The 13,861-nt window shown below is 40.2% G+C and overlaps 1 protein-coding gene across 1 annotated transcript in view; it reads right to left on the reverse strand.

Annotated features, from left to right (window-relative positions):
* Positions 1-649: 649 nt before the first annotated feature.
* The window catches only part of psmd1 (proteasome 26S subunit, non-ATPase 1), a 45,540-nt gene continuing 32,328 nt past the window's right edge, over positions 650-13,861 (reverse strand). The window contains exons 20-25 of the mRNA XM_050054756.1: positions 12,743-12,912; positions 9,576-9,668; positions 9,126-9,212; positions 5,615-5,782; positions 2,503-2,668; positions 650-849 (exon numbers count right to left, since the gene is read on the reverse strand). Of these exons, the coding sequence (XP_049910713.1) occupies positions 2,522-2,668; positions 5,615-5,782; positions 9,126-9,212; positions 9,576-9,668; positions 12,743-12,912 (665 nt within the window). The 3' untranslated portion in view covers positions 650-849; positions 2,503-2,521. The remainder of the gene's footprint in view (positions 850-2,502; positions 2,669-5,614; positions 5,783-9,125; positions 9,213-9,575; positions 9,669-12,742; positions 12,913-13,861) is intronic.

A 13,861-nucleotide genomic window follows, 5' to 3' on the forward strand; every position in this document is an offset into this window, starting at 1 on the left:
ACTTAACAGTAAACTGTAACAATCTACAGTGTGATGGTAACCTAGTAAACAATAGTAGTATACACACACTAAAGGATAAATAAAAACATCGGTTCTGGGTATTCCTCCTGTAACCTAGCTATTGAGATGTAGCAAGCAGTATGAGCAAAGCAAGAAGGGTCAGGGGTAGGTGAATAGTGGCCACTGAGTTATCCTGCTGCTTCACATATGTACATCTGTGTACATGTGTAAAAATGTGATTAAAACTATATTCCTAGATTGCATCCAAAACAAATACTAAAGAGCATGTAGCAGAGGAATATTATAAAGAGGCCAGGAAACACACTAGATTGTAATCTAAGTTAAAGTGTTCCTGCGAACAGAAAGAGTCCTGCTCAAATGCATTGTTCAGTATCACTTATAATTTTCCGGATTTTTGACCTTGAACACACCCAGAAAGTTATTCACTCCTTCCCCGCTGCCACCCAGAGTTGTTTAGTATGTATACAGTAGACTGGGCTTACTGTACGGAAACAGACGGCAGGGCAGACTGAAGCAGCTGCTGCTGAGTGCTGAAAATGTAAACCAGTCTAAATGTATGGGATTAGAGGAATTCCCTCAATGCATGCCTGGTGAAATATCCACTCAAATAAACACACACTCTCCAGCCTCCAATATATATCATTTTTTATTGTACGGACAGAAAATTATACAATTTGAGGATGTAAAACATTCCCTGTCTGACGAATGAGGAGCCAGAGCAGGAAAGAAACGTGTAAAAGAGGAAGTGAAGCAGGGAGGTGGATGTATAGATGGGGGGTGGGGGGGAGACGCTGGACCAACATGCTGAGATCTCACTTCTTCTGATGCCTGAGGAGAGAAAAACACAGTGGTTAGATAAGATTTACTTCATTTTAATACTCCAAACGAACTCTGGTGTGATTAATTTGTGGTAAAAACATGTTATGACCTCGATCCGAACCAACTGCAGTCACATGACACATTGTTTGGGTTAAACATGAGCATGTTACAGTCCTGGAGGATCATTAATGTGCGCCTCCTCCTGTACTGCCTTAATATGCACATTCAGCACATCCAATGCATCAAAACATTGTTTTCTAGTTGGAGCCGCGCCTCGTTTTCAAACTGTATGGTTTGACTAAAGTGAACAATGACAGCAATATAGTCCACGATGACCAGCGCTTAAATTAACCTGCGTAGTTGTCCCTCCATTGTGACATTAGAAAGTGTTGCATTATCTTGCAAGAGTACTCTTCATCAATGTTTTGTTTACTTCCTGGATTTTTCCCGCATGGAAATTCTGACCAATCAAGAGCAGCTTCCTCCTGGATTTTTCCCGCATGGAAATTCTGACCAATCAAGAGCAGCTTCCTCGCGCAAGGCATTTGATCTGGTCCGCTTGTAAATGCTGCCGTGAGAACACGAACCAACTCTAGGCAATTATGCAACTTTGTAATAAAATTAGCGCCTGATTCAGACCAAAGCAAGACATCTCTAGGTCTGAGAGCACCCTAAAATGGCATCTAAATATTGTTATCCATTATTAATGTTATCATTACACCTGTACTTTTCCTGGTGTTGAGATGCCTGCTATAAAAACACACTCTGCATTTCCTGACAGGAGCTCCTACCAGGTAGATTCAGTGAGAACACCTGTGTGGGTGGAGCATGACTACGCAGGGGCAAAAGGACCATAAACCATACAGTCAGTAAAACACATTAAATGCACTGTGACACTGACACATTTCTTTTCTGGGCATTAAACTTGTGACTTCTATAACAACTCGGTCACTTTAACTGCTTGGCCACTGAGTCGTCTCTGGCAAACAAACCTCGGCGGTGAAGTCAGCCCGACAGTGATCTCTGCGGTGTTTACTCTGTCACACAGCACTTGAACCTCATTAAAAGATGACATAGTGTGTGCACAGAGGCCCTAATTTGGTCATTGACACCTCATCGGTCTCATCACACGCAACAGCGGGCTCCTACATGGGAGGCAGGCTGCGGCCAATCCAACACAAACACAACAAGCAGCCAGGGATCATTAAGCATCCAGCTTCATTTGTGAGTACAGTGAGAAGGTTTGCCCTCTGCGCTGGTGTTTGGAGATGGCAGCGCTGTTTACATTCCTCCGTCAGTGACGGGTGAAACTGGGTTAGGCTTGGAAACAACAGCACAGACCTGCATTGTGTGTTATCACATAATGTTACTTCCTATGAAAAACAGCCTGACAGCGACGTGGGAGTGTGTTAAACCCAGAGAGGTGTCAGCGACACAGTGTTGTATGTATCCTTAGCTGTACTTTCACACTGTCAGCAGCCACGATTAAGTGATCTAATACTTCAAGTTCAAACATTCGGGGACTTTTAAAGACACTGCAGACACACGGTGGGGCAGAGAGTTCAACAGTAGACGTGGAAACATGAGCAGTGTGTTGAATATCAGCAGACACTTGAGGTTCGCTTCAGTTATGAATGAATAACAAGGCGCAGGAATGCATACCTTTGCTGTGAGAGCATCTCTACTCGTCAATGTACTCGAAGGGCTCGGGCGGCTCTGGTTCCTGCTCTTCCTCCTCGATTTTGGGGCCGTGAGCTGAGACTGGCTCCACCAGCTCCTCCTCCTCCTCGCTGGTGTCTTTCATGATGATGATCCCGCCTGTATGGAGCTGGTGACAGACAGGAAAATGTAGCATTAGTATTTAGTCAATAGGCTGAGTGCTATCACTGACCGATTTAGATCTTTGTGTTCAAAGCACCGCCGCTCAAAGTGCACTGTATTTGTTTACATCTCAGGAAATTAACTGAACCCAGCATTTACAGAGTGCTACAGTCAGGCTAAACTACAGTGATGAAGCAGAAAGCAGGCAATGCAGCACACTAAAGAGGTTAAGAGAAGGAACTTTTTATAACTATAAGAATTTCTTCTTTATGTACTCCAATCTACAACAGCTGAAAACAGCTGCGCTTGCAATTTTTTTCCCCACGCCATTATCTCGAGATCACAAGTTAATTAACATACTTTGTTATGTTGAGACAATCCCGCACACTGCTCTCGATCAACTTCATTTATTAATAACACTAATGCTTCGGTCCTCCTGAACCTTCGTCAACAGTGTTCAACCTGGAGTACCGAAACGTTTGTGTTATTAATAAATGGTGAAGCTGAGCAGGAGCAGTGTACAGGATTTTCTGTTCAAAGACTCAAGTGCTTTTGGCCAACGCACCTGCATCTGAGACAGTTGGATGTGGGATTCTCAAGAAAACAAAAAGGTCAAAGACATAATGAGAGAATCAATCATGAGAAAACAATTTTTCTTGAGTTGTCTTCAGATCACAGGATTATACTGTGGTCGGCTGAGCTGCCGTTTGCCAATTAGCCTGTAATTTGGAGAAAACTCCTGATAAAATATATCGTTATTCAAGACACTGTCCTTTTGTTTTTCTGAGAGTCCACATGAATGTACCTGTACTACAAGAAAACAATAACAGTGATGACTTATGATGTCAAGATAATGGGATTAAAAAGACGATTACAAGCAAGGCTGTTCTCGGCTTCTGTACTGATCCTGCTGGAGCCAACATACACTGTTTAATTCCCAGGGCCAGATAAACCCACCATGTGGCCCAGGGGTTAAAGCAACCTGTGGGGATCCCACTCATTAACCCTGCCATTTCTCCCACTTTCTGTGCATTGTGTGAGGTTTAGTTTGTAATTATTTGGTGGTCTCTTGATTAAGCACGAATTTATCTATGATGATGAACCATGTGAGCACAAGTTAATAAAACAAAAAGAAGGAAGAACTTTGCTTGTTTGTGGAGCCCTTATATGGACTTCTTGGAAACTCATGATTTTGAATAATTTGAAGCTTTTTGCAAATTATGCACTGCCGTGATTATTATTGTTTTTATTTTATTTATTTATGTACTTTTATTATTATTATTTTAATTATTTAAATTGCTTATTTATTCATTTTATTTTATTTTATTTTATTTTATTTTATTTTATTTTATTTTATTAATTCATTCATTTAAGTATTTTCTTCTTGCCAAGGTTGGGGATATTACACTTATTTTTTTTGTTGAAATGTTGCCGTTCATGTTTAATGTTTAAAAACAACAACAAGTAAACAAATAGATTCTGGTCAACAAAGGCTGTTCTGTATGATTATAGAGCTGATTTGTGATTATGAACTAATGTGATTTAACTAAGTGTATTTTGGTACTGTATTGTATGATTTTGTTTTGTGCGTGGAGTCTGGTGGAGAGGATTTATGTCCTGTACCAGAAATCTTCCATTAAATTTCATTAAAACGCTAGATTTGGTACAAGGTACAATATAGAGTGCAATTACAAAACAACAAATAACTAACATTTTAGTTTTGCTGTGCTTTTAGTGGTGCATGCACTCATTCTGCCAAAGATACAAAATACATAAAGCTGAACTACAGTTACAAGAAATGTCATGATGCACATTCACAATATTTCAGCTTGATATAACAGTACAACCATAATTAAAGAATACAATTATGGTATTATTAAAGTATTTTAATTATTTAATTATTTTGGAGGGTTAATTTATTGAAAAAAGATCTAAGATTAAATGATCTATTTGTGGACTCATTCAGCCCCAAGAAAAAAAATCAAAGACAGGAAACTTAATATTAATGCAGGTTGATCCACCTAATAGCCTTTTAATAAACCTCCTGACACTAACCAGATTTCGAGATAAGTCTGTAGAACCTCTTCACTTCCTAAACTGTCTTTGAATGTGAAAACAAACCCTTAAAAGGAAAGCAGCATTACAAAACTTGAGACAAGCAAAGACACCATTCTGGCACTTGACACAAGATACAGTACAATGTAATACTCGCAACTCAGCTTCATGGACACAAAATCAAACAGTACTTCCTCTTTACAGGACTGGGGTGAGTGCTCATTGGGTGACCGCACGTCGTCCTGCCATTTACTACGGAAAACTGTCAACATTTACAGCAGGGCTGCAGTCGTCTGGTTTATAGGCCTGAAGAGGGGGAAGTTTCTGGACTTGGAGATGTTTGGCTGAGGCCAAAATCAACCAAAGGGCTGGATCCTGATTCTAACGATTTATTTTAAAAAGGAAAAACTCCTGAGATACTTTCACAGAGTTAAATATCATCAAATATATGCCCAGTATTTTAAGAACTCTCAGATGTATTGGAGCTACAAATAATAAAAATAAGTACATTTAACACCTTATTTGGGACTTGTGTCTTTATCACGGTAGATATTCTAAAGCACTTGACATTATATACCAAAAAAGGAGCCATATATTATTTAAGGTAATAAACAGAGTACTTTCACGCCCAACCTGTGTGGTGCAGTTTGAACCAACTTTTAAGTATCTGTCCATTTGGTTTGTTTAATTTAGACTGGTATCACAGCTGTGAAATGAACTGAACTGAGACCAACTGAAAAGGTGGTTTTTGGTCTGCTTCAAGGTAAACTGGTGGGGTTTGTTGTTCTTAATTTCTCCTCTGTTTATCTGTTGGTAGGACTTTTGGCTGTAACATCTAGAATAATTTTAACTGGAGGCACACACACACACATTCAGACAGACAGAGGTGTGTCGTTACCGGTTTGAAGGGCTGGTAGCGGCAGGTCTCGGGCATGTTGAGGACTTTGAGCTGAGCCGGCATCACTCTGGCCGGGTTCTCCAGGAGCTGGAAGTTTGGCTCTGCCTCTTTCTTCTTCTCTTTCTCCTTCTCTTCATCCTTCTTCTCCTTCTCACCCTCCTGGACCTCCTGTGACAGAGAAGAAGCATCTTCTGTGATTCATTTTCTTACATAGACAAATTTTTTGCTTTGATTACTTTGAGGTGTTGATTGCACAATGTAATGGCTATAGAATAACGATAAAGTTTAGATTAGATCCATATAAGCTTCACTTTCTCTATGCAATTCTGTCCGCCACCAGGTACGATCTCTGTGGAAAATGAAGGCTTGATTTAAGGCACACGGAAAGTGCATCAACCATTGTGCAACCAAAACAGGAAAAAGAGCCGGTAGTTATCAGCAGCTATATCCAGTTACCAAAGGTATGAATGTAGGTTCTTTGCAGTTACTATACTCAGTAATGGAAATGGCAGACAGTGGAGCAACCAAAGTAACCGTGGAAACTGTGCCCAGCAAAAGAAAAGAGCCCCGTTGCTAGGCTTTGATGAAAACTGAAAGCGATCCGGTCATCTTTATGACAGCGACGCCAACAATAATACAACTTGGAAACACTGTTGTGTCTTCTTTTGTTTCTGGGGTTAAACAGTTTATTTTAACATCTATCTTTGTAGGCATTTTATAGTTTGTCTTGTATGTATAAAGAAAACTACATTATTGCAATCCAGGCATTTGTTTGGTAAAAATTGCTTATCATCCACAGTTATAAGTTTAAAGCCTACATAATCACAGCACAACCAGAATCTACATTTCTAGTATACATCTGACATTACTTGACAGTATGGAGGAGTTATGAGTAATAAATTCTGGTTTTCCTCCTTTCTGTTGTGATTCAGTCCTTTCGTGCTTTGGCGGCCTGTGATTTGTTAGGCTATCTGGGAGACACTGGAGACCCATAAACAACACACTGAAGGACAGAAGGTGCCAAGGGAGCTGGCAATAAAAAAAACAAGTTTTGTATTTCAAGACCAAACTGCATCATCTCCTGCAGATGTTCTGAAACAATGAGACCATCTTTTCTCCTCTGACTCAAGTTTGTAATGGGAGGCTGTAGGTGTGAACTGTAGAAACAATCACAAATACTTAACTGATGAAATCTGCAATTTAGGGGCCTGTTTAGCTTTTTATTATCATCACCAAGCATCTGTTTCTCTGATTTTATTTGGGCATTCTTATCCTCAGCCTTGTAACCATTAAATATTATTATGTACATGCTAAATTTGGTCTACGCAATTCAAAAAAACGCTACCCTACCATTTCCATTTCCATTTCAATCGTTTACTTAACACATTTAAGTGTTGAAAAATTTAGTATACATATAAAAAGATACCACAGGAAAATAGATGAGCTAAACATTAACAAAATGGTCAAAACCAAAGTCAGCTCTATAAAACTGTCCAGAAAATGACATCCAGTGAACTGCCTGAACCCAGCATGAGAGGATACCTTCTCTTCCACTGCCTTCTCAAAAAGTTTAGCCAAATAAAATCAAAAAACCGAGATGTGAGCAGGCCGGCCATTTCCAAGCTCGTCTCTCAGCACCACAGCTGAGATGTAGCGTGGCAGAGCGGATCAAACGTGCTGCTAACGCCCAGAGAAAATCCAAATGAAAGTTATACTGGCTCCAGACTGACAGGGCCTGTCTGTGAACACTGGGTTTGGATGAGTGTAAAGATTAAGACCAACTCTGTGAAAAGAAGTAAAGGTAGGTGTGCGTGTGTCGTGTCAAAGACCAGAAGAGACTGCATATCTGAGTGCGTGGATCTGCCGCAGATACCTCAGTAAGTATCCGGATATATGTGATTTTATCTGCATACCAGGAGGTATTCAGTCAAGTGTGTGCTTTAATTTCTTGCAGGAAAAGATATGTGGTATGTAATGCTTCAACTGGAAACACCACTACCAGGATGCAAGCTGTGGCCGCATTTCCATATGGTCTACTTGAAAGAATGTGCTGTTGTAAAAATAATCCTGGTATAATGCACCGCATGGTATACACCTGAATACAAAATGGCATTTCTCAACCTTCAAAGCAGTCTGAAAGTCCACCTTAACTTCAGATACATTGCAAGAATCTAAGGATCAAAAATACTCCATTTGGTTTCATTTAGGCAGACCACAAACAAAATGGAGGGTAAGTGTTAATGGGTTAATTTAGAGTAGATCTTTTTGTTATAGTAGATACAACTCCCCACTCTAGACCAGTGGTTCCCAACTGGTCCAGCCGCGAGTCCCAGATTTCTCCTTCGTCATCCGTTCATGGTCCACACAGTTTAATATATTCAGCATCAAACTTGTGTTTGGCCATGTCGTCAAGTTTGTTTGCCGTCTCTGTCAAGTAGCTGTCTGTTACGTTGTGTTCACACGTTGTGTTACTAGTGCGAGTTTGAACGCTAGAATATTTTGTGTTGACTCGCTTCATAAGCATGTGAAATCGCTGAATCGATTAATGAACTTACGTTGGTACATCCTCTGCGTCATACATCCCCGGTACATCTCAACATTGATTGGCTATTGTGGGGTCAATTGGTTGCTGAAGTTCAGATTTTTCGAGTTGCAAATAAGCATATGACACGAAAGCGCGCAACTCGCTTAATTTGCGCCACTTAATTTGCATATTTTGCATCATTTACGTCTATCGTGCTGCACAGCAAGAAGTTGTGTCTAATTGTATCTTTACACTGACTTTACGTGCAATTTACTTGCGCAAATTGTTTTATTTGTGCCCAAAAACATTAGTCACTCAGTCCACAGCAGGAAATGGCACTTCAAAATAAAAGCTCTGTACAGGAAATTCACTGTATTAAAAAATATTAAGTGTTGTTTTCAATGTGACACGTTTGCAAGTCACTTGCGGCCCATTCAGAACAGACCCGGGACCCACTTTTGGACTGAGACCCACCAGTTGGGAACCACTGCTCTAAATTTTTAATTCTTAGTAAATAAACAGAATTAAATTGAAACTTTGCAGTGTAGATATGTTCCTGGGATTGTGCAGGATAAAGTGGCATCTAGCAGCAAGGTTGTAGAATTAAAACTTCTCACTTGTTCCTAGCATGTAGGAGAACTACGGTGGCTGACGCAAAAACGTGAGTGATCCCTGTCTAGAGCGAGTGTTGGATTTGTCCCTTCTGATCTACTGTTGAACAATATGGCAGGCTCTGGGGAAGAGGACCCGCTCCGTATTTAGATATTAATGGCTCATTCTAAGGTTATGGATACATAGTTCTTTTTTCAGGTGATAATTAACTCATGAAAAGTAACAGTTGTGAATATTATATACCACTTATGTCAACAGACGCCCCCTTTATACTACACACTGGAGCTTTAAATGAAAGGAGTGAAAACAAACAATAAAATAAAATAAGATTATTAGCAATGTGGGAGGAGAGGGTTTTCAAGCATTTCCACGCACCACTTCCATCTTCTCCTCCTCCTTCTCTTTCTTTTCCTTCTCCTTCTTCTTGGCTTTGGCTGTGATGGAGAGAACGGCGGTGGATACCTGCCATACAGAGAGAGAGAGAGAGCAGAGACGTTTCCACAGTGTAAGACAATACCATAGACACTCAGACCTTCTACAAACATGGCTTTAAATGTACAAAACTAGTCAACCACAAAATAAACGCGGCTTGGTCTTTCATTACATTCTCCAAGAGTATCTAGGATTCTGAAATGAAGCAACTGAGAAAAATAGGCCAGAGATGCTGAAATAATAAATACAACGGGCAAGAAAATGATGAGTCTGATGGGGAGGGTTCAGAATTATTCACAAATCAATATGAAGCGAGGTCGGCTTTCCTCAACTAATAATTTCAGAAAACGGAAAGCAAAACAAGCGGATCTGTCGTGGCGCCTAAGTTCTCACCTTCTCCTTTTCTTTCTCCTTGGGAACCTCCAGAGCGGGTGGGTAGGCAAAGGTGGAGGGCTTACAGTTGGAGCGATACTGCACCTTGGGCATCTGAACAGGAGGACAGAAAAAGAGAAGACGCTTAGTGACCTTACATAACCTCGCCATGATCTATCCATTGGATCCACTTTCAAGGGAACAGACCTCTAACATTCTTTCAGAAAGTCAAGTCAAACAAAATCAACTCATATCACCCTGTTGTCTGGTGATTTTTATCCATACAAACAGCGTGATATAACATCCTTGATAATCTTTTAGCCAATTAATTTTTCAAAAATAGTGAAAACTGCTCATCACAATTCCCTTAAGCCTGAGATGATGTCTTCGAATTGACTTGTGTGAACAATAACCCAAAACTCCAAGACGTTGAGATTATAACATGAGAAAGAATGGCAACAAATCCTCACAACTGACAAAAATAAAAAATGAAATAAAACCAAAAATTAACTATGAAGATATTTCAAGATTGTTCTTCTATCTATAGACTCGATCAATTAATTGACAATATTTTTCAGCTTTAATGTGAACATTGTCATTGTGTGCATAGTGCTAGGCTAACGTTGGCATTTAGCTCACAGCACCACTGTACCTAAGTACAGCCACATAAAGCCGCTAGTATGGCTGTAAACTATAAATTTATATCAATCAGATAGCTTTCTGAAAACAAATCACCTTTTATTCACGCATTTAAGATTTTCTTACTGACGTAATATTTGAGGTGATAGCGTTCACTGTGATGGACCTGACGTTCGGTTCTGTTAAGAGACCATAATGTGAGTAAACCTCAGGCTCCATTTAGCAGCGGCTAAATGGAGCTTAGGTGGGACTGTTTTGTCAACTGCCAAGTCAAGAATGAACCCTGAAAGGTGGCCAGAGGGACGTGTTTGTTGAACCTAAAAACAACTTAATTAAACGCTGAACTCAGCAGAGAGCTGAAGAAATGCCTCCTCTCCTAGCTCACATTTGTTTCACTGACATTTTTAACTGGTTGAGTGTTCTTGGTTAAAAAGTTGAGGTGTTCAAAACAGTAAAGTTGTTAACACCCATTTATCTAAGGCTAAGCACAGAAAAATCTGGGATCTTGTTTTATAGAAGTATTGATGACGAGACTGGGATGATGACTTCAGCTCTCCATTACACCCTTTTTCTATGCCAAATTATTTTTTTTTTAAGCCTGGGAAAACCTGCTAAAAACAGATGATGGATTCCGTTCCCATTGCCAGTCGACCAGAGCCATGTGCGTGACTCTGCGCTAGACGCAGACTGTCACATTCAATGTCACAAGTGTGCTGAAAAACAGGGTTAGTGGACAGTGGGAAGCAGCATGACGGCCAGTGAAGATGATATAGCAGTTACTTCTTTTTTATATCTGGTATCTGTTATTTATTCAGTCTCTCTTTCAAACTCGGTGCCATATAATTTGGTACGCTGCTCAAGCACTGCTCAGATGGAGACGGACAAAATATTTGGCGGTGTGTCAACTGCATAGCGCCAGAAAAGGGTTGAAAATTAGAGGGTCCACTTGGGTGTCATATATCCATCACTGTGGAGCAAAATCTGATAAATACCCATGACTACTGCAGAATCATTTACTCCTGAAATGAAAAACCAATTGTAACCTTTCCCTCTCAGGACAAAAGCCAGATGTTGGTTAGTGTTAGTAGGTATTTTGTGCAGTGGGATAGAAGCTTTACAGAAAGATGGATTCAAAGTGAAGAGTGAACTTATGTGTCCTGAAGATGAGCACAGGGTAAACACTGATAGATGTCTGTTCTGTTCACATCATCATAATTTTGGACCCTACTGGATGCCCAGTGTAATTTTGGTTAAATATGAAAAAGTATTTACCAATGAAACAGTTTTACTCTCCTTTCATTTTCATTCAGTTTTCTGAGCCAGTAATTACTGTCCTTTAATATTCTTTTACTGCAGATGACATGTCAGTGCTTTTACGGAGGTTACAGGAAGTGCCATCCCTGGAAACAGCTTGGCTTAGTTAGCTTTCAAAGTTACATTTACATTTATCTGGTTAGACAAAAGAAGAAGCATTTGCTTCAACACCCTTCTTCACATATTAGCTGCAGGCTTAACCTTGTGTAAAAATGAGAAAGTGCTCTGTCAACTTTACCTAGACAAACAAAAAAGAAGATCTCCAGCCAGAGCAGCACCAGGTGCCTTCTGTTTAGTGTGAGCCTTCAAATTATAACAGCATTCTGAAACCAAATGACTAAACAATCCCTATGGTCCAACAGGGAAGCATGGAGATGTGACCGGGGGGTACTTCTTTTTTGTTATCACCTCATAATTTAGCTGTTTCATGGCAGATTGGAGGCAGATAGAGAAGCAGTGAGGCAGTGAAGTGACTTGTGTTGTGATCTCTTTGAAGGTAACCTACAGGTTTGTTGCTAAAAAAGAACGACTGGTAAATGACGCAGATGTTCTTCGTCCAATAGTGAGAGGGAGGCAAAGTCTGTAAAGACTTCTGTTGCATTGTTAAACAGGTGTTGACGAGCCTTGGCAGGGCGCAGCACAGTGTCTGTTAAACCCTGTTGTCCCCACCTCCCCTCTGCTCTCTATCCCTTGTGCAATATTTGAGGATTTACACCAAGTATACTCCGTAGTGTCTTGTAAAGCTAGGGATGCACATTACACAAAAGTGTGAAAGTGTCCCTGGTGTCAGGTGCTGTCAATTACGGTAGCAATGAAGAGATAATGCCCAGCTAATGTCTGTTTAAGACCCCAGTATGTCACAGTGATCCCTGGCATCAATGTGCAAGTGCAGGCCAACAATCAGGACGACCTTGTTACGGATGGACTGCTGGTGACAGTTGTTACTAAGGCAAGAAATACTTTCAAACCGACCAAATATGTTATATTTAAACATTGTTATATGGGATGGGTATATGCAGGACAATCCACTGTAGTGTCAGGACAAAATAATGCATGAGGTAGAGGTTTGCCTTGAGTGTTTGTCCCTTAATTTCCACTAATATGAGCTTCATGTTAAGAAAATCTGAGAGGAATCATTTTTTAAAATCAATTGTTTTACAGCAGGGTTGGAAAAAGAGGTCACGGCATATGCATACACACGAACACACACACTCTCTTCGTAGTCACGTCAGTACCTTGAGGTCCTTGTTGAGGCCAATTATAGCGGTAGGTGTGAAGGCCAGTGAGAGGAAGTGGGAGAGGGGGAACCAGAACCAGAACTGGGTGAAGACCAGCAGGCCGACCAATGATGGCATGTGAGTGTGACCCGTCCTGGACTGCAGAGAGATGGTCACGTTACGTCCACCTGGACAACAGAGGGCAGAGGAGGTAGAGGGGGTTTCAGTCATATGGTACAAGCCTACATGTAACTGGTCACCAGATGGCTTGTTTAAAAACAACTGTTACGCAAAATAATTCTGATATGAAAATTATATATAATATTTCCATACTACAACAAAATTGGAAAATATTAAATGTCATCATAGATAAAACTATTATTTTATTCACAGCTACAGTTTATTTTGTTTTTACACAAATGTTCTTCCAGACATTTTTCTTTTTTCTGCATAAACACGCTGGTGACAGAATCTTGATTTTAAATAGCGGATTTTGCAATGCTGTGTTAATGTTAAACAGATTCAGGACAGAGTTGAAAAAGAGCACATTTGCTCAGCAAAACAGCAGAGTGCTGAAAAGGAGCATGCATGCTAAGAAAACCTGAAGCAATCCCCTGATACATAGTGGGTCAAAAATGCATGCTGCTTGGTAGAGGACAGTTTCATGACAGGTAGAAAGTCACCTAAGAGCTGTGAATGAAATGAGAGTCCATGATTAGGCCGATTAAGTCGATGTATACAGTAAACCTTGTAGTTAAAACCAAATAAATGTGGAGGCAAACTACTCTCTGAACAATAAAAAAGGAATGTAATTGTTAAAACAACTTTTGGGAGGGTGAGTTTCATCATACTAATCACTGATTGTGAAACAAACTTTTTGTCAACTTGGCACAAAAATTGTAAGATACAGGAGTGCGAGGTTAATAAGGGTATGGACCAGAATGGTCACCACCCTGAAAAAGTCGCCTTTTGGCTTTGATCTGTCTGATGTTTGATCCTACAGCAAAGATTTATGTTACAAGGACAGACTGGTGAGCCAATTGAACCCACACGTGCATTGTCTCCAGTATCCTGCATTTAATAGCTCAAAAAATAAAGGTCAGTCATTATCATTAGACATGAGCTACACAGAAGATT

Source organism: Epinephelus moara, chromosome 10, assembly GCF_006386435.1.
Source record: "Epinephelus moara isolate mb chromosome 10, YSFRI_EMoa_1.0, whole genome shotgun sequence".
NCBI classification, from domain to species: Eukaryota; Metazoa; Chordata; class Actinopteri; order Perciformes; family Serranidae; genus Epinephelus; species Epinephelus moara.